This window comes from Passer domesticus, chromosome 4, assembly GCF_036417665.1.
Source record: "Passer domesticus isolate bPasDom1 chromosome 4, bPasDom1.hap1, whole genome shotgun sequence".
Taxonomy (NCBI): domain Eukaryota; kingdom Metazoa; phylum Chordata; class Aves; order Passeriformes; family Passeridae; genus Passer; species Passer domesticus.
The window spans coordinates 28,160,273-28,180,102 of NC_087477.1; the positions used below are offsets into that span (position 1 = coordinate 28,160,273).

Below are 19,830 nucleotides of genomic sequence, written 5' to 3' on the forward strand. Positions count from 1 at the left end.
TAATATGATAAATCAGCCTTCTGAAACATGGAGTCAAGATTCAGATCTCTTCACTCGTCCTGGGAGCCCCCATCAGTTCAACCATAATCCTGCACTGGTGGAGTTTGCAGTGCTGAGGGATATGGGTCAGATGAACAGTAAAGTCAGGACCCTGAATTTTTGGAAAGCAAATTTCCAGCTGTTCAAGGAGTCTTGAACAATAGGGCCCTGGGGGAAACTGCCCTCAGGGACAAGGGAGCAGAACAGAGCTGGCATGTATTTAAGGACACTTCCACACAGCACAAGCGCCAGCAATCCCCTTATACTCCAACCCCTACAACATGCATGGCACGATTGCAGCTGTAGAATAAGGCAGAATAAGGCTGCATAAGCTTGTGCAGACATTTACTAAGAGCAGCTCACATCACATCTCTCTACTGAATAAATACTTGTCTCCCTGAGCTTGTCCATCTACAGGATTTAAAGGCACATTCGTCCTTGTCTGCCCAAAATGCCTGCAGCAGCTAAAAGCAAAAGTGTAACTACACTTTCACAGCTCACCAAAGGACTAAGGCACCTTCTTCACTCCTCCAGATCATCCATGCAGCAAGGAGAAAAGGTTAACAGTCTCCCTCACAAAACCTTGAGAAGAACACGTGGAACAAGAGTCAGACTCAGGTACAGCCAGCTTATCACATTGTTCCTGAGGCAACACAACACACCATGTCCTTGCTCGAGGCACAATTAGGTGCAAGCTTCATGCTGGTTGTTTTTTGAAAGCAGAACTACTGCTGTCAACATTGAAATGAAGTTTTCATATGAAATTGATAAATAAAAAGAAAAAAAGAAAAAGCTACAGTACACAAATTAGGTGCATCACATGCATACACCAAAAATGGTGGAGAAAGAGTAAAATTTCGAGGAACAATAAAGACCATGAAGATTTTGGACACAGCCAATCATTATTCCCAACTGGGAGTTCAAAAGAGAATAGAGATGGATTCTGTTCTCAGCTTCACCCCAGTGATTTCAGTGAATTCAGATGGATTACAGGAGTAGGACAAAGCAGCAGCCTAGCTAAGCACTCCACTCTGCACTTACTCAGAGGCATTTTCTGCTTTTCTGCTTATGAATTTTGCAACTTAAATTTTTAAAGTTAGCTGAATTGACTACTTAGTTGTGTAAACAGTAACAACATCAAATGACCTGCACTCCTTAACCACTGGAAAATGGCACACAGTAAATTTTGCAGTCAAATATATGACTGACAGTACACTTCTCATGAATATTCAATCTTTTAGCTTCAAAACTGCTTTTCATGGTTATTTATGCATAAAAATTGACACAAATTATATTAAATACTCTTCAAATCACAGTGTGGATGCAAAATGAAACACTGCCTGTTAAGAAAAAATTGCTGATAGCAGATTCTGGTACATTGCCAGGCTTAACCCATTTTGTGTCAAAGAGAAAACTTTTTTAAAGAAACGGATGTTTAATTACTCTTGCTCCTGCACTTAAACACATCCTTAAGTATGCTGCCCCAAGTTCTGAGGGCTTAGCGTCCCTGCTGATGGAATTATGCAGCTGCCCAACTCCATCACTCGTCTGAAGAAATAATCTTTTTTACAGCAATGCTAAGCATTTTCTGTGCAGGTGTAAGGCAGAGGATGGCACGAGGTCATGGATCTCAGCAGGCTGGGTTGGAGCTTGCTGCTTCCCGACTGGTTTTCAGCTGCACAGATGGGCAGGGGAGCCAGAAGGGCTGAACCTCTGCTCGTGGCTGCCCAGCAGCAGGGAAGGGGTGTAGGAGGTGGATTTGGAGAAGAGGTGGCTTTGAGGAGCAGCCTGAAAGAAAGCAGTGGTATCGTTCTCTGTCCATGGAATAGGCAGCCATGGAACAGCAGAAGAAAAGCAGAGAGATACAGAAAACACAGAGCAAGTTTAGCAACGTGTCATAAATAAAAATGAAGAACATGAACTCAGTTACAGGCCAATCCCAAAGAAATCAGCAGCTGGTAATGACAATTTCTATGGAGTTATTGCAATAATAGATGGCACACAATGCTTTAATTATAGAGGCTTTGTGCAAGTTCTTTTTAACAAGTGTGCAGCTGTGTCAAAGAAACCAGTTTTTGAAATGCTATTTAAGACATATTCAATTCTTTTTTGGACTTATTTAGGAATATATTTAAATGCTAGTTTACAAAATGTAGGTCTATGACCATAAAACCAGTTCTGACTACATCACTGAGGGATGCTCAAATGTTTGACTCCACATTGACAGGAAACAAGCACAGCAGACCTGGAGCACGGATCAGTGCTAATGATTTCCATTAACACACAGAAGGGAAACGTTTACTTTCACATAGGCAGAAGAGATGTGCTCCAGAACATACAAAGACACAAGGAAGTGTGTCACTCATTTCAGTATGGCTATGCTCACCTAGCATTTTGGACAAAACACAAGGTAGAATATTACTAGGCAAGGCTGTGAAAATATTAATGATATAATTACCTACTTTCATTTCTTTCATGCTCTTCAGATGATACTTTTCCCACATTTTGATCAAAATATTGAACCCTTTAAAATGTAAATGAGGTCAGAAGTGCTGAAGTGAGCTGGTAAGTATGTGCATATACACACACAAGTGTACATGCACACCTACTTAGAGAAAGTTACATAAAAATTAATAATGCCTGGAAACTCCTCTGTCATCTAAGTACAGAATTTAAAATAGAAGGAAAACTTGTACACAGGCCATGTCCAGTTCTCATATTCATGATCCTATGGACAGTAAAAGACTGGAGTTAGATTAAGCATGTACTGATCTCAGTCATTGTTACACACAGGAAGTGTTCCACAAGCTGATAAATACTAAAGTGCTTCAATAAAGCATAGAACAAAATAAGAAATATGGCTGCCTCAGCCCTAAATAGAATGGTCTCTAAGGAAAACAAATATATTCCTAATCTGCTTGTCCACTGACTTAGTGTGTTCATCTGTAAATCAAGAATATATTCTTTCACATAATAGTTCCATGTACTTAAATAAAAGATGGCAGACCCAAGTACACTACAACTGTTTCCCAAGAAACATCCAGACTTCTGAGTCATTAAATTACTACCAAGTGATGATTTTAGTCTTGGGAAGAAGTTGTGCTCAAACTGAAACAATTTCCTACTTTTGTACTTTAATACCACCCAAAGACCAACCAAACAAAGCAAACAAGCAATTTTATGAGTCTATAACAAATAAGTATGTCTATGATTTATGGCTGAGTATCACAGAGATGCAGAAATGCGTGTGAATGCAGAACCTCTAACATCTCTCCCTGAAGTAAGCAGTGACTTGTGCCTCCCCTTCTACCACCTTTAAAAAGCACGCCCCTCCCAAACACACACCACCAAATTAAAAAAGAGACATTCATAACAACAAAACTATGGTCACTGGCTGCAGAAAGCAATGAACTGTGTGGGATGCTGTTTTCCATCTCCTCATGCTGTACTTACTGTGGCTTTCACCTAAGGCTTTTGCTGAGAGGCAGTAATGGCTTGTTGACATTTTGGTTTGCAGGGATTTTGCAGTGGGACTTAAGCCAGCTCTTTAGGTACAGAACAGAGGTATGTCAGCACTAGTCTAGTGGGAAGGGGCTGGAAGGGAAAGGGTTGGAAGTACCTAGAGGGGCCAGAATGGCTGCTAGGAAGGATACGATCAGTGCCAGGAAACAACACAGCACCTTTAATCATTTCTCCCATGATGCACCCTACTGACCACATGTCAACTGAAAACAAAAATGAAATGAAGGTAAACAAGAAAACAAGAACAGAACAACAAACAAATGAGAAGACTTATCCAATCATGCTATAGCACAGCGCCTGCAGACACAGACCTGCCTCTTGCTCTCAGCGGCTGCTTTTCTGCCTGAGCACACAAGTTTCATGACAACAGAGCAGGTCTGAGAAAAATCGACTCCAACAGTTTCCTTTACCCCAGTGTGGATGAAAGACAATGCCATTAAATACAGAAACCCAACTGAGACCCGCAGCTGGCTACTGTGTCATAATAAAACTTTGTAATTAAAATTTACCAATTAATTTTGTCTTTTTCAAGTTTTCATTTGTATTCATTACCTAGGTTTATGATGCTTTGTCTTGTAAATGAATGCTGGTCTCTGTATTCAATAAGGATATGCAAATTGCTATTCCTTTATCATTCCAGCTACCAGAGATCCATGCATATTTTCACAAGCTGAACTGCCAGAAGCCACAAAAAGAACTTGGGTCCTTGTGAAGACATATCCACTGCTGATTAAGGGTTATGAATAGAATTTTTGAGATCATTCAACTCCAACAATGCTTGCTTTAGGGCCTGTTGGCTCACTTCCAGTGAAATCTCAGTGAAGCCAGCAGTCCATCACAGGGATCTTGAGAATTTCATAAGATTTCCATTTGCCATGATAGGAAATGGTGATTTCTAAATAGGCCAGTTGAGACACAGAAGTGCTAAGCTGTACCTTCTGCAGTGAAATTCAGAGAAAATTGGGGGCATATTTACCTCCTACAGGGAAAAGCAGTTCAGCTGGGTCAAACAAAGCTCACCACAATTTACACTGGACCACAAGATGAAACTCAGACTCCTTATATCCAGCACAGGATTAAGGTGACATTTTCCCCCATACTGATTCCATGTAACCACATTACCTCTGCTGTCCTTGCTCTATGATAAGTCATAGGGCATGAAAGCAAGCACAGGGACAGACTGGTGTCTCAGGGCCAGGAACTGGGGAAAAAATATGAAAGCATCATGCTGCTTGGTTAAATTTACTCTTACAATTTCATATTTAGCAACAGTTTAAAGTGCATTTGACTTTGAAGGCAAATGCCCTATTTGTGGAAATCTTAACATGCCTGGGTCTAAGGGTCCCTTGTTGCTTTATTTAGCATATGAAAAGCTTCAACACTACACAACAAATAAATCAATAAACAAAAAACAAAGAATGAAAGGAAAGGCTACTTGTTTGGAAGCAATAAGCAGACCTAGAGATGCAAATTATTGCTGCTTTCATTACAAGCTAAATGGCATGCAAAATATCAGGAAAAGATAGAGCAAGCAGTTGTTTGTTCGTCTGTTATTAATTCCTTTTTATTTTCAGAGGCTGCCTCCTGACATCACTGCTCTGTGCTATGCTCCAGAGGGCACACACACAAGTTGAACTAGTGCCTTACTAAACTGCAAACCGTGTAAAATCAGAGATGATTATTCCCCTCTGTGCCTGAGGTTTTGGGAAGGAAGCTCTTTGAAAATTTCCAAACCAGAAGGAGCAAAGATAAACACCTAAATATAACCAACATCCTTCTTGACGGCTGTCTGTTTTTCACCTCCTGAGGTAATTAGAAATAAATCAAAGTGGAACCAGGATTTGGCTGCATGTTAAAAGTAGTTAGTTGGAGGTTAAGAATTTTAGCACATACAGCAGCAGCTGTCAGAAGTCCCAGTCAAGGCACTGAGACTTGTGTAAAGCTCCAAAAAGGATTGCAGAACTGAGATCTATGCCTTGATACTCTGCTTCATCTAGTCCAACATCAATCCAGATGTTGCAGTCCAAGTAATTTCACTCATACAAGCATCAGAAAAAAACCAAGCACACCACAATCTCTAAACACCTGCATTCAGCTCCAAAGCACTGGAAATCTACACCTCGTAAAAGTTTTTTTTGTTCAAATGTGAGTAATCACAAATGCTGGCAATGCTGCACTAACACATGGGACATCCCTAACCTTTAATCAAGGGCAGGCTAACTTCTAGTGACAGACCTCTTCACGATTCAAGGTAAAGCTTCAGTTTAGCAACTGTTTGCCTTGATGTTTGTAAGATGATGTGAAACAGTGTTAAGGAATTTAACCTAAGGCTGTTCAAGATTCTCTGAAGTGGAACTGTTGGGATTTGGGTAGTCCTTGATGGGAAACCCACTCGCCACTGGAATACCCAGGTCCTGGATTACTAGGACTAATGGATTTTTAATGTGTTCAGAAGCTCTACAAACCAGATTATTGCACACTCTGGAACACATTCTTAAATGTGTACACATACTTTAGAATACAAGTAAACTTGCCAAGGACACCAAATGCATCCTGGCATAGCCAGTTTGAAGAAGTGCTCACCAGAAACCAAATGCACGTGTCTTCCTGAACAAAGGAAAAAACACTTTAAACATACAGGAAATCTTCTCTGGGCCACCTCCTGGTTCTGATTCCCCACGAAACAGGTACTTCCTGACCCAAATGAGTGCTTGCCCATCCTTCCAGATTTCAGATTCCCTCCAGCAGAGATGCAGAAGGGTCAGGAATTGTACAACTACTCAAAGATGCTTCTATATGGAGAGGACCCAAGTCACCCTTCCGTAGAACTCTCCCTAATAAATCTACATTCTCCTCCTGCAAAACTGCAGGTTCTCTGGGACTTCACAAAACAGTGAGAGGGAGCCCACAGGGAGAATCTGTAACTGTCCTTGCTCAAACTCTCACTGAGGTGGCTTTTCAGTCTTGCACTCAGTAAGATCCGACTGTCATCCAATGAAAATTGTGACATTCAAAATGAAACTCATTAAATGCAAGCCACAGGACACTCCAGAGACCAGGGATGCGTGCACACCTGAATGAGCTTTGCTAACTTTTCCAAACTCATGGGCTGGTTCACACTTTCTTCCCAGAGCACTGGTGAGAATACCAAACATTCACATTTGTAACAGCTCCTGTTTCAGTGATGCAGAAATCATCCCTCTGCCAGCTGAAAAGAGATGTTCACCTCCTCAAAACTAACTGAAGAAGATAATGATAGACATATTAATGAAGCAAATCATGACACCTGGTTTTACTTGTGTAACTGTAGGCCAAAATATTTAGCCCACAACACTGTTTGCCAGTGGCTAAAGTGCAAACTCCAGTAAAATGTCAAGGCAGCTGAGTATGCCTGTGATAACAGCGAGCTTCTTTCTCCAAATTCTCCTAAAATGGACAGACACCTTGCTGGGCAGGACCTTTCTTTACCTCCATCTCTGCTTTGAGTACACCTGCAGATCTGTACTGATGTCTCCTCTGAAGAACCATTTCTAGGCCCTTGCTTGAATTTTCAGCATGAAAAATATAGTAAGCCTGTATTGGATGCTGTACCTTGCTTTTAAAGGTTTTTCTGTTATTTCTATGCAATAAAAAAAGGGCATGATTCATAAAAATACATGGTAATTTTCAGTAATACATGGGCAAAGATGCTTTTTTTGTCACATGCTCCAGGTACCACAGCTATAAAGTCTCCAGACCTGCCAATGCCAAGGAAAGTCTGTGATGTGTGGCACTCCCAATGACCATTGTGGAGATGGCTGAAATTCTTGAAAAGGATTAAAACCCTCCCCAAACCACCAAACCTTTATCTCCCTCAATTCTGGCTAAGCCATGGCAAACTCCCAGTTTTCTGACATTCCAATCTCCTTGCTGAGACCTTGCTGAGATACCAAAACCCTCCCCTTTGTGCTTGTATTTGTTATATGCTTGAATTTCAACATGTTTTAACAAGGGCTTACTCAGCACAGTATCAGCTCAATCCTCAAGATTTCCTGAGGAAGTTTTTCCTTTCTAATTCGAAACACCACTTTCCCCATGATGAAAACCTTAATATTTCTCAATACCAGTAATAAGATTCCTAAGTGTTTGAATATTTGCCTTAGTGACTTCTAATTTTCTTCTTGCCAAACACCATGGAATACAGGTGCTCTCCTGACAGAAGCTACATGGAAGCAAAAGGGAATTGCCACCATTTTACAAGGCTGAGGCTTCAAACCAACCTATGAATTTCTGTCTTTTTTTTAAACTTTCTATGACCCAGTGGGAAGTCTGCACTGGAGAAGGCTTCTGCCTCCTAGCCTGTAGTGCCAAACAAGTGCTAAAAAATGACTGTTAAAAAATGACAGAAAAAGCCATGGGAACTCTGAGCAGAAAGCTCAAGAATGAGTGGACGCACAACCTTCCCTTTCTCCCATTTTCTTTTGGATATATCTGTATTAAAAAAAAAACCATCACAGCAAGAGAGACCTACAGATAATCTTGCCAAGGAATGTGAAACACACACTACTCTGTGTCTAACAGGCCGCAGCATTGAAAGTTTGTTTTGTACATCCTGCATTTCCTAGCCTCAGGTCCTCTTTTAGCTTCTTTTACATTCTGATTTTGAAGTATCTCTTCTCAGGTCTCAAAGACTATTCAAGTACTCTTGTGTTACATCTTCCAGAAGGAAACCCACAGGTATTCTCTCTTGCTACAATACAAACAGATTAGCAGATCATTTGAAATACTTGTATGTTTTCATATCTGGAACAGGAATCACAGAATGTGCCGAGTTGGAAGGGACCCATCAGGATCATCAAGTCCAACTCCTGGTCCTGCTCAGCACACCCCAGGAGTCACACCCTGTGCCTGAGAGCTTCGTCCAAACACTCCTTCAACTCTGTTGGGTTGGTGCTGTGACCACTGCCCTGTGCTGGTGCCCAATCATCCTCTAGGTGAAAACCTTTCCCTGATATCCAACTTAAACCTCCCCTGACTCAGCTTCATGTGAGTTTGAAGGTGTTCTATTTCTCTATTTTGATCCCATCCAAATACCTGCATGCTCTTGACAAAAGGCATTTCAGTACTGTTTTGTCCACAAGTTCTAAATTCTCTGTTCAGCTGTCCAAGCCTGTCTCAGCTCAATTTAGCACAGCTGCCATCAAGAAAAAAGCTGACTAATTCCACAGAAAAAAAACCTCCAAAACATTTGGGACCATCCAATTCTCACAGGTGCCAGAAAACACAATTAAAACTTGCCTTGGTTGAAATTTATACAAGGCAGCAGTGCATCCTGAAAACCTTTAAGGTGAGTGATGGGAAACAAGCAGTGGATCATCTTCACTGTAGCACCTGGGATGCAGTCCAAGAGGCACTCAGATGACAGACAGCATGGGGGTTTCAAGCTAAATGCAAATTACACTCTAATCTGTTGGAGTATGCATGTCTGAATTTAAAAAAACATGAGAAAAATGGCAACAGCCAAATCATCATCACATCTGCTCTGAGACCTCTTTGAAACAGGCCTCACCTCATATAAGCAAATTTTAAGACAAATCCTGAGTCCAAAACCAAATAGGCAGGGAAGAATAATCCAGGTCAAAAAAATCCAAACTTAGCTATCAATGCCATCATAGTTAACATACACTTAAGCAGCAGGCTAACATGAACCAGCTGATCCCACCTGGAAAGCCAGGCCAGTCACACTTAACAGTACCTTTTAAATAATCCTGATGCTAGCTGCTGGTTTTAAGACAAAACAAGCCTTAAGAAAATATCATCCAGAACAAGTAAAACAACAGACTACACTTAACAAAAGTGCAGAAGTTTTTATTACACTGTTCTTTAAGAAACACCCCAAAATGCCCTCAAAACACTAAAATCACACCCATTTACAAATGCAAAGACAAATTCTGTTTATGAGTGGTGGAAAGGCAGCACCTTTTCCTAAGAGACTTTCTTGATGAAAACTCTTTTTCTAAGGCAATAGAACACTTTCTGTCAGATGTCAGAGAGCATCTCTTAATCCCACCAATCTCAAAGACAGCTGGTGGACAAGGGAATTTTTGAAAATCTGGTTGCAGTAAACATTAACTCTATCTGTTAATGCTGACTCCTCTTCATAATTCCTTTTGGATGTTCATAATTACACAGAAGAAAGTTGGAATTTTTCTCTCTTCCTTCTTTAATGGTATTTTCTCTTTTGACTCTCTAAGACTTTAAGCTACTTGCAGTAGGAATTTTGTTCTCCATATTTATTTTTAGTGGAAATTCAGGCCTAGCCAAACTTAGGACACTTGGCTATTATCACAATATAATTCTATGGCTAAATGACTGTTTTCCTTTGATCTGCCGAAGGACTCAGAAGTGAAATTGCTATAGTACCATCCTCTACATGACTCCTTCTTTTCAATACTGAAAATAAATGTTCTGATCACTTTATTTTTCCCACTAAGTCACATGTGTCTGTAGGACATCACTGTGGACTTGGGAGCTCAGATCTTCATAAAACGGTCTCACAATCTTAATAAAATTGTCTCACCTGAAAGTATTCATTTTAAGTTTTCCCTTCTCTTCAAATAAAAAACCAGAAACACATTTCCAATCCTTAAATTGAAATCTTATAAGATTTTGAAGATGTTATTGCCTAGAGCTGAATCAGCTTTTGGGAAAGCCCTGGAGTTTTCTAACATATTTCCAATTGGCATTCATGAGTTCAGGCACTTTTTAGCTGCTCACATTCTTTCCAATTTAACAAAAATGGAATAAGCATCAAAGAAACACTGAGCAAGAAACTCAGAAGTGGACTACAAAAGCTCACCAGAACTTGCCAGGAATATTTTGGTTTGCAAATCCATCTGGAAATGGATTGAAAGGTGGATTTCTTCTCAAGAGGGTCTGATTTCTGACAAGGAAGTTTCCCTGACAGTATTTTGAAATGTCTGCCTTAGCTGAATAACAAGCAATGAGGGTACCTGCCAGGCAGTTTCTACCCAGTACTCTCCAGGACACTGGAGGCTGTTCTCACCTGTCTGAAAACCAGCTGTAGTCTATCCAGATTCCAGAGCTTTCTCATAGCAGCTTAAGAGAGGCTTTCTTGTTTATGTAAAAGAGAGGTTCTGAAATTAATCCCGTCCATGTTTTAATTTCCACAAAGACTTTAAAAATGAAATTTCATTCCAAGCCAGCAGCACCTGAGTGCAGTGGTAACTCAGTGGGATGATTTAGGTGAGATTAAATTTTAAAATATTTTCTTTCCATAAAACATGGCAGCAGCTGTGATTTTTTTCTTAGATGTATACTGTGCCATACACAAATGTTCCTACTCCAGACTAGAAGTGAGTAAGCTCATATTGATAGCAAGGGCACACAGTAGACAGTATTTTGAATGATTAAAATAGTCTTTGAATGATTAAAAAGAACTGGTATTTTTGATTTCTATATAGACTTGCTTCTTCCAGCTAGAAAACTCTCTGCTGGAAAGCCTTAAGTAGCCCAAGGGAAGTTTGTAATGTACTTCTGTGAAGTTTACCTGCAGCTGCACAAATGCTTCTCCAGCTCTTCCTCCACCTGGGAGGGAGGGAAACTAGATCTGCTCATCAACAGCCATGGAAGGGTGGGAAATCATATGGACCCATACACAAACCAGTCTTTCCAACACTAACAACTCATTCATGGGATCAAACTGGTTCACAAATTAGTACCGACCTGGAAATTAATGTACAATTTTTTTTCTTCTTTTTCCTTAATTTTTTTTTTAACATCCCACTCACCTGAAACCCACCATTAAAGCCTGGTAGTAATTGTGACCTGGCCCACATTCTATTTCAGGATACAGGTTTTCCAATTATTAAAAAAGTAGGACTGTCCTGCAATTTACACAATGTTTGCTGCATTTGTTCAAAAATTCAGTTTTTATTTCAACTGATGCTGAAATGTTAAAAGATATTTTAAGAATATTTTACTGCTGTTCCCAAATACAATGCTGTCATAAGAGACTGTTTCCACAGCCAGACAGAAACATAACAATTCTCATGTTTGAATGATTTTTTTAAAAGCTACATTGTTTAAATTATATAGCATTAACATTTTTTCTAGACATGGGCAAAAGAACATATCTCCTAATTTGCTGTTGAAAGAGGAGAGCAACCCATTAACCACGCTACTATGCTTTTATCCTGAAACCATTCTTTGTATGAATTCTAGCTTCTTATCAACTAAAATCTCAGACTTCACTCAGAAGAGATTAAATGGAAATATCCTCAGTATTTACAGCTGAACCTCAAGTCTATTATAGATAGTTTAGTTTTGCTTTGATTTTTGTTGTTTTTTTTTTCCTTTTATTTGTTTTTAAGAGGAAAAGAGTGCATTGTTTGGGGGAAGCATTATGATGGTGTTTCTGAAGTGGTGTTACCACTGAAACACATCGTAACTATCAAAATGAATTACAGATTTTGGGAATGCTGGGAGCTGCTCTGAATTTCGAGGTTACAGGTGAAGGTGGGTGTGCAGCCTGCTCCTCAGGCTGCAGGGACAGCTCAGCACCTTTAAGCATCTCAAAGCTACCTACTAATAAAAAAAATATTTTAACATCTCTGCCTTGTTTTGCACCCAATGACTTTCCAGCCCCTCTTCCTATAAGACTGGAAGCAATAAAGTGCTGCTGTCACCCCCTCAGCAAACAGGAGGTGTCTGCTGTCCCTCCATCTCCCTGTTAGTGAAGAAGAACTGCATCTTCACTGGGCCACCAAGCAGAACTCAGCTTTCAGAGGAAGTTGACAGAGCTGTGAAAACAGGACAGGCAGGACCCAACTTTGACAAACATGACAGGAATTACTCAAAAGTCAGCAAAAAAATAATTGCTTCCATGGCTGCATGTCTGTGAAAGCTGGGTTTTCTTCACACCAACTGCCAGTGGCTGCTGATGCCAGATTTTTGTGGTGCCTTTCTGCCAACTAGCTGAAAATAAGATGCCTTTTTGTTTCCAAAAGTGAAGAGATGTTATGTTGCCTTATTTTATTCTGATGGGCAAAACACACTTACTTATATTTCCAAGCCAGCACGGGCAGGTTTAACCTGTGATAAACAGGAGGCTAAGCAGACACCTCCTCTTTTGTTTTCATTTTCTAATATTGCTTTCACCACCTTGGAAGGGGGTAAAAATAATATCATCCAAGACAAGAAGAACAAGATGGGAGGGAAATATGGTTTAATTGACAACACAGACCTCATGCAAGTAAAGGGAAGTTCATTTTTCAATCAAGAGAATCTGATTTCAGGCCAATTTGGAAACCACAGCAGAAAAACAGTTGCCTTAAACTGGGTGAGTCGAATTCTTCATTTTGTTTTAAAGAAAAAGAAAAATGTTGTATTGACTCAACACTGAGCCCATACAGCATTGAGATGAATCCAAAACCATGATGCATTAGCAAGCAAAAGATTATGATGTCACCACAAATGTTATGAAGTCAATATTTCCAAAACATAAAAGCAGAAAAACAGATTTACAGGAATGAGATGGGCCAAATTAGGACTTTTTTTCTTTTTTTCTTATTTTTCCTTTGAAGAATAGTAAATAAAGCTGTCCAATTTGCCTTCATAATGCTTGTTTTCTATATTGCTTATTGACATGACATAAATAGTATATAAAATGGAATGATTACAAGCTTTAGAGTAATTTAAATGACTGAAATAATTCTGTGCATCTGTTTTTCATTTTCAATTTTGTGCATATCAGTAGTGTGCTACTTTCATTTAGCCATACCTCTGGGATTCAACTTTCTGCTTCTATCTTTACACTCCCGGTATAGTCATTTTATGGTAAAAGGGATGGGGTGGAGAAGAGGAACAAATAATAGGTGAAGCTGCAGCAAATGGCACAAGGATACAGTCCCTTCCTGGAAAGAGGATTTTGTGGCGAACCATTTCTCCCATAATGCATCCCACAGACCATATATCCACTAGAACAGCAGAGACAGGGAAGTGAAGAAGGAGGGAAAAAAAGCAAAGTTAACTACAACATTTCACTCCTAAAGGAGGGGAAAAAGGTTGATCAGCACAGTACAGTTTGTTTTGTGGTTTTGTTGGGTTTCTTTTTCATGTCTCACCAAAAGCTAAAATAAGTAACTAAATAAATAAAAGCTGTGTCAGTCAGCTCAACAGCAGTTAGTAACAACAGTGGAAAAAGTTTGAAATCAACATTTTGGGTAAAGGTCCAGAGCTAGCAAGTATAAGTGACAACTACACAGACCCATGGTATACACTGAATTTATGGCTAAAAAACAACTCCTTTTTTTTTTTTTTTTTTTTTTTAAGGAAAAAACCAAAACGACCAGATAATGATAATCTGAATAAATCCTACTTGCAGAGCTTCTAGGCTTTGTTCTTCAGCACTGAGTCTCTCTGCAGCAGCTGACAAGAGGTTCCAGATGGAACTTCTCACACAAGTAAAGGCCATATGGAAAAATACCACCCTTAAAGGTTATTTAAAACTCCTCTTTCAGGATCTATGCCTATATCCTATCTGTAGGTACCTATCACAGAGCTCAGCCTGAGTGGATTCTGTTTTGTACTGTGTAGGCACTCAAAATAAATGCTGTAACAAAAGCGCCAAAGGACAAATATCAACAATAATAAGAGCATTTCCTATTCCCAATCCTGCCTTCAGCTTTTAGATGAAATATGCAGTTACCTTATCTGCTTGACTTGAATAGGGTTATTTTTGCCCTTTAAGTCTTTAAAGAAAAAGTGCTGGATAGATAGTGACACAGTATTCACAGAAAAAAAATAAAAAAACCCAAAAACCTGTCTTCCCTGTGAAGAGGAAAAAACTGCCTTGAAATGTTTTAAAAGACTATGTTGTTTCTGAGCCTGTAATCCTCATTTTCAGGTTGTGTTTAACCTACACAAGCAATTTTCTCCTCTTTTTCTTCCCCTTTCTTAACCTTCAAAAGCAATCCAAAACAAACCAAAGAAACAAACAAACAACTCATTTCTTGGTGAAACAAAATAAAGGTGAAATGTTCCATTTGGGAAAAGGAGGGTACAGGTATCAGGGGCATGGGACAGCAAAAGCATGCCAGAGGCAGAGGCAGTTTTCTTCCTAGTGACAGTTTTGGGACCTTCCATAGAAGTGCAGCAAACTGGTGATAATTATGCATCTTTAGCCAACCAAGTGCAGAAAGAAAATGAAAGCAGTGAACAGTCCTTGTACAGGCAATGTACATAGTCAGAGGGGAAAAAAGAGGGGAGCTTCAGTAATGTGGCAGCATAGGCCAGAGCAGGGCAGCAAAAACAATCCTTTCTGTTGACTTCCTTGGGAGCTGGGTCAGAGCCTCCAAGCAGAGTGGCTCCTCTGACAGCTGAGCTTCATTTTCAAACATTTTCTTTTCTTCCTCTCTTTGTTTCAGCTTTGTCCAAGCAAGACAAGATCATTCATCTTAAGCCAGATTCATAGCCCAGGGAAGTCAAAGGAAGTCTCTGTGTTAACCTCAATGGGCATTTGATCAGGACCCTTGGATGTGGCAAACATTAGAACTTTCCCAGCTGTGTACTTCATCACAAAAGTGCGTCTAACTTTTTCTTGGTGCAGTTTCAATCATGTGAAAAGCAAATGCTCTCTCTGTCCTTTCATGGACAATAACAACAATAATCCTAATCATCTACTAAATGTCTGGAGGGGGAAAACATCCAACAAAAGAACTCATCTGACAATAGAAGAACTCTGGATATTGACTAAAGAGTGCTAGCTCAAATTTCTAATGGCACTTAGCAAAAATTTCAAACCAAATACTTTAAGGAATATCATTCCTTTATTTTCAGAAATTTTTACTAAGTTAAGACTCTGAATAGTAATAATAATAATAATAATTTATCTACTTTTTAGACTTTTGTATTAAATTTTATACTTTAAACTCACAAACATTACAAATAATTCACACAGGCACTTGGTAATTTCAGAAGAGGTTGTGTGATTATGTTTTCAGTAGTGCTGAAGTCATGGAATTTGCTCCCAAAATCAGTTTCACTGCCCTTTACAGGATGCAGTTGGCTGTTAGTAAAAGTTCTGCTGCAGCTTAGCTAACCTCCTCAACATAAATTAAGTAGGACTGTCTTGTCACATTGGTCTTGTCACATTTGCTGTATTTGCCATCAAAAAGTTTCCTCAAACAGACAAATTATACCTTTGACAGCAAAATCTGAGCCATAGAATATTCCCTCATTTCCTGCCTGGTCTACCTGGCACTCAGATGCAGTTCTCAGATTTGTCACAAAATGAGAAGAACTTAAAAAGTTTTCCCTTCATCTTCTGCAAAATTTGAGTTTTTCCTTATCTGATTCTCTATAGCAAGCATCTTGCTTTTCACAATATTTCCAATGACCAAGATCTTTCTCAGACTATTCAGAGGAATATCCTATTTACTTCTAGGGAGATTACATACAAAATACATGTTTTGTTTAGTTTTTTGGGTTTTTTTTTTAGTTTCAGCTTTTTCCTCTTCTCTGCAACTGTACTTGCCATTAAAAAAAACAATCTCAAACTGTAAAATGTATACCTAGATCTTGACAAGATGAAACCTGTCAGAAAAACCTGTGACTTTGTTAAATTTATTGTGAAAAAGGAATTAATTCCTGAAATTCAGATCTAGCTCTGGATTTAGAGAAATGCTGGAAAGGCTAGGATTTTCTATTTTAGCTTGTACTTCTTGCTCCTTCAAACGATTCAGAGATCCAGACTCAAATTTAGAACACGTCACTCGTTCAGCAATTCCAGTGGTTCCCACATTATTTCACAGCCACAGAACACAAAGATGAAAGCTCTGGTCAAAATGAGTTGACTGTAGTTGTAACTTCAAACATGACTAAGAATAAGTTTCCTGTTACTCTGCAATCCCACACTGATAATTCACCAGCAGTGCACCCCAAATATGTTCTGTAGCTGCAGTTCACAACAGCAAGGAGCTGCTCTAACTCCAGGTGCCATTTCCCATCATTTCCCATTACATTTCCTGTCCCTCCTTTGGGTCTCCCTTACAATGGTGAAGCAGAGCTTGCCCTCGAGGGGACCTGGTGCAGTGGCACTGCAGCCCTACCGTTCTCCTTGTAGCCCATTCCCAGGATGACCTCTGGTGCTCTGTAGTAACGTGTCACCACATACGGGGTCATCATGAAGCTAGTGCCTGCAGTCCTGGCCAGTCCAAAATCCAGGATCTTCAACGTGCAGTCAGATTTTACTACAATGTTACTTGGTTTTAAATCCTGCAAAAGACGGTGAAAAAAACCCATGTGATTGTCCTTTATAAAGCCAGGCACAGCTATGATACAGAGGGATGCTTTAGGTCACCCTTCAAATACTCTTTCCCTCTTCTGACCCAGTTGCTATCAGAAATACTTGTAAATATACAGCAAACCCTTGCTATTGTTTCTCTAGCAAACTGTTCAGGAAGTTGTTTTACCTCAGCATACTGGGCTTTACCTGGATAACAGGAGCCTACTGGTGTTAAATTAATTGCATTTACTAGGAATAGCATCTCAGTGCTATTTTGATTAGATTATTTTCTCTTAATGCTGTGAACCTGAGAGAGACATTCCAACTGCACATGTAGAGATACCCTAATGCTTCACTTATTATAATTCAACTCATCCTTTGCTGGATGACTATCTGGTAGCCAAGTCTATAACCCTCTGCTAAACACATCACATGCCAAGAAAGGAGAACTTTGTAGAACAGCATGCACTTTATGACCCACTTTATCAGCCTTTCTTTTCTTTAGGCAATTTTTTTCCCCTAATGTAGAAGTCCCAAATTAGTGAAAGCGCTTTTCAATAAAGAAGTTAAGTCAGGGTATTTTCAATTCACTGAGAATTCCCTCCTGCTCACACTGACATGACCTGATCCCCACTGCTCTTGACTATCACAGATCCATAGCCAGGTACCACATCCTTACCAGGCACAGCACTGATGTGGAAAAATCAAAATGAAAGGATGCTTTTTAAGTCTTTTCATTTGCTTCAGCACATGTAAATGGTGGAAAATGTCAATTCTATATCCCCTGACCTCTGTCTGTGGCTTTTATGATTTTTATTCATTGCACTGGGACACAGGGCTTTGATTCACAGTACACAAGAGAGCCAAGTGGCATTTAAAGTCTTGATCATTTCATATGCTGCCTTAAGTTTTAAGCCAAAGGCCCCTTACCCTGTGAATAATCCCTGCAGAGTGAAGATGCTTGATTCCACAGAGCATTTGGTACAGAAGGTAAGACATTCGCTCATGGTCCAGCTCCATCTGAATGACCTGGCACAGGTTGGCATCCATTAATTCCATTACCAGGTAGCTGAATGGAAAAGCAAAGGCACAGGGTTATTTCTTTGTGTTGAAGGCAAATCACAGTATCATCTCAAATAAGTAACAATGTCTTTTCTTGCTTTAAAACTCACTCTATTTCTGATGACTGGGAGTGACACAGCTGGAGACTGGGCCCACTAACCACAGCACCATGGTGGTGTTTTTAAGAATTCAGGTTTATCTCACTGCTGAGACACCACTCTTTCAGCATACCAGGAAAACTGGTGGATTATTTGCCCTTTCTTGGTGCATTCCCCATGACAGAGACTATACTCTACATGGGCAATCAGGCAACACCACACAGAAATGCACTAAACCCAAAAGACCCACAAGCACCAGATGATGTAACTGCTCGGCCCTCAAGCATAGCAAGGATGGCTACCACAGTACACAGGGGAATCTGAGAGAAACAGAGGTGTCTGAGAGGTAAAATATGCATCCCCATGCAAAATGCCTTCAAAAATCCTCCTCAGCTTGCATGACTTCACAAAATTCTCAGGTTACTCCTGGTATCAGACTACAGAATAGGAACATATTTCCATGCAATGTATACAGAATATGGCAAAGACAGAAAGATAAAAGGAGAGCAACAATATAAAATAGAGAATACTTAAAATTTCATCCACAGCGGGTTTGTACTAGGCACAGTAGTGGTTGTCCAGCACAGCAAGGTTCCAACAGAGATGCTGATTGTCTTCTACACCTATCCCTAGCTCCCCAGGCAAATAACATTACACAGACAAAGGCCATATCACAACAAATATGAAACAGGTGGTTTTCACCTTAAATTGTCAAAAGAGCTCTCAATATGGGAATCCAGAATATATTTTTACCCACTAGACTCACACTATCTTTTTTAGAGGAGACTACAACCTCTGTATTTTGCTGAGTTTTTGCAATCAAGGTAAAACATAATGCCCCAAACATCCCTAAAGCTTTAGTTTAATTACTGCCCCTGTTACTTACACATCCTGGAACTCCTCCAGAGATTTCTGTGGTGTGAAGACATTTAATAAACTTATAATCTGAAAAGCAAAGTAAGACAAAAGAGTAAAGAGAAGTGATATACATAATCAGTTGGATCTGTTTTGAACTGTGTTAAAGAATAAACTGTTTTTTCACTGCTCTATTTATATTAATACTTCTCACTTTATAGATCTGTAAAAAATCAGCAGCATTCAAAACAAAATACCACAGATCTCTCAGATTTCTTTTAAGTTCACTTGAAGTCATCTGAAAGGATAACCAGTGACAAAACAAAGTGCTAAGGGTGAGACACTCCTCTCAATTTTGAAGTTGAAGGTTCAAAGATCAACTTCAGCTCAATCTAGCATAGCAGTCTTTGTGCTACAGCCAGAATTTTCTTATTTATGAGGAATACTGATTTGAAGGGATGAATAACCAAGAACCATCTTATCAAACAGTAGCCCTTCTTTCTCTCTGACATGGCCTCAATTCCTTTGAGGGCACAAGCCTGCACATGCTGGCTGACACAAATTCCATCGTGAGAGGTACAACGTTTTAGTAGAAGTACTTTGAAACAGAGACCCCCTGAGCAAAGACACCTTGCATAGTTCAACTCCTTTTCTCCTTTCTCTTCTTTGGTGAGCATTTTTGTTTGGTTTATTTTAAACGGGCTGGGCTGCTGAGAGACACTGGTAAGAATGTGTGAAAAAGAATAGAGGAAACAATGTGACCCTAGAGATCTGGATTTCCCCTGCTTTCCCTCTGTGCAGATAACAGAGGTAGATGACACCAGCACTGCTGCCATGAAGACAACATCTGAATGTCTCCTTCTCCATCACCTCTTTAGGTGGTTTTCTAACCTAAAGAAATTGTTCAGCATTCTTTCTCTTTACTCCACATATTCTGACTGAATCTTACCTCTGCAAAGGTGCCTTTAC

The 19,830-nt window shown here is 39.7% G+C and overlaps 1 protein-coding gene across 12 annotated transcripts in view; it reads right to left on the reverse strand.

The window, feature by feature from the left end:
- The window catches only part of MAPK10 (mitogen-activated protein kinase 10), a 142,902-nt gene that overhangs the window by 29,136 nt on the left and 93,936 nt on the right, over positions 1-19,830 (reverse strand). For all 12 annotated transcript variants that reach the window (XM_064416784.1, XM_064416789.1, XM_064416783.1 and 9 more), the window contains 4 exons: positions 18,893-18,951; positions 17,777-17,915; positions 16,671-16,836; positions 13,467-13,538 (listed from right to left, as the gene is read on the reverse strand). In XM_064416784.1, the coding sequence (XP_064272854.1) occupies positions 13,467-13,538; positions 16,671-16,836; positions 17,777-17,915; positions 18,893-18,951 (436 nt within the window). The remainder of the gene's footprint in view (positions 1-13,466; positions 13,539-16,670; positions 16,837-17,776; positions 17,916-18,892; positions 18,952-19,830) is intronic.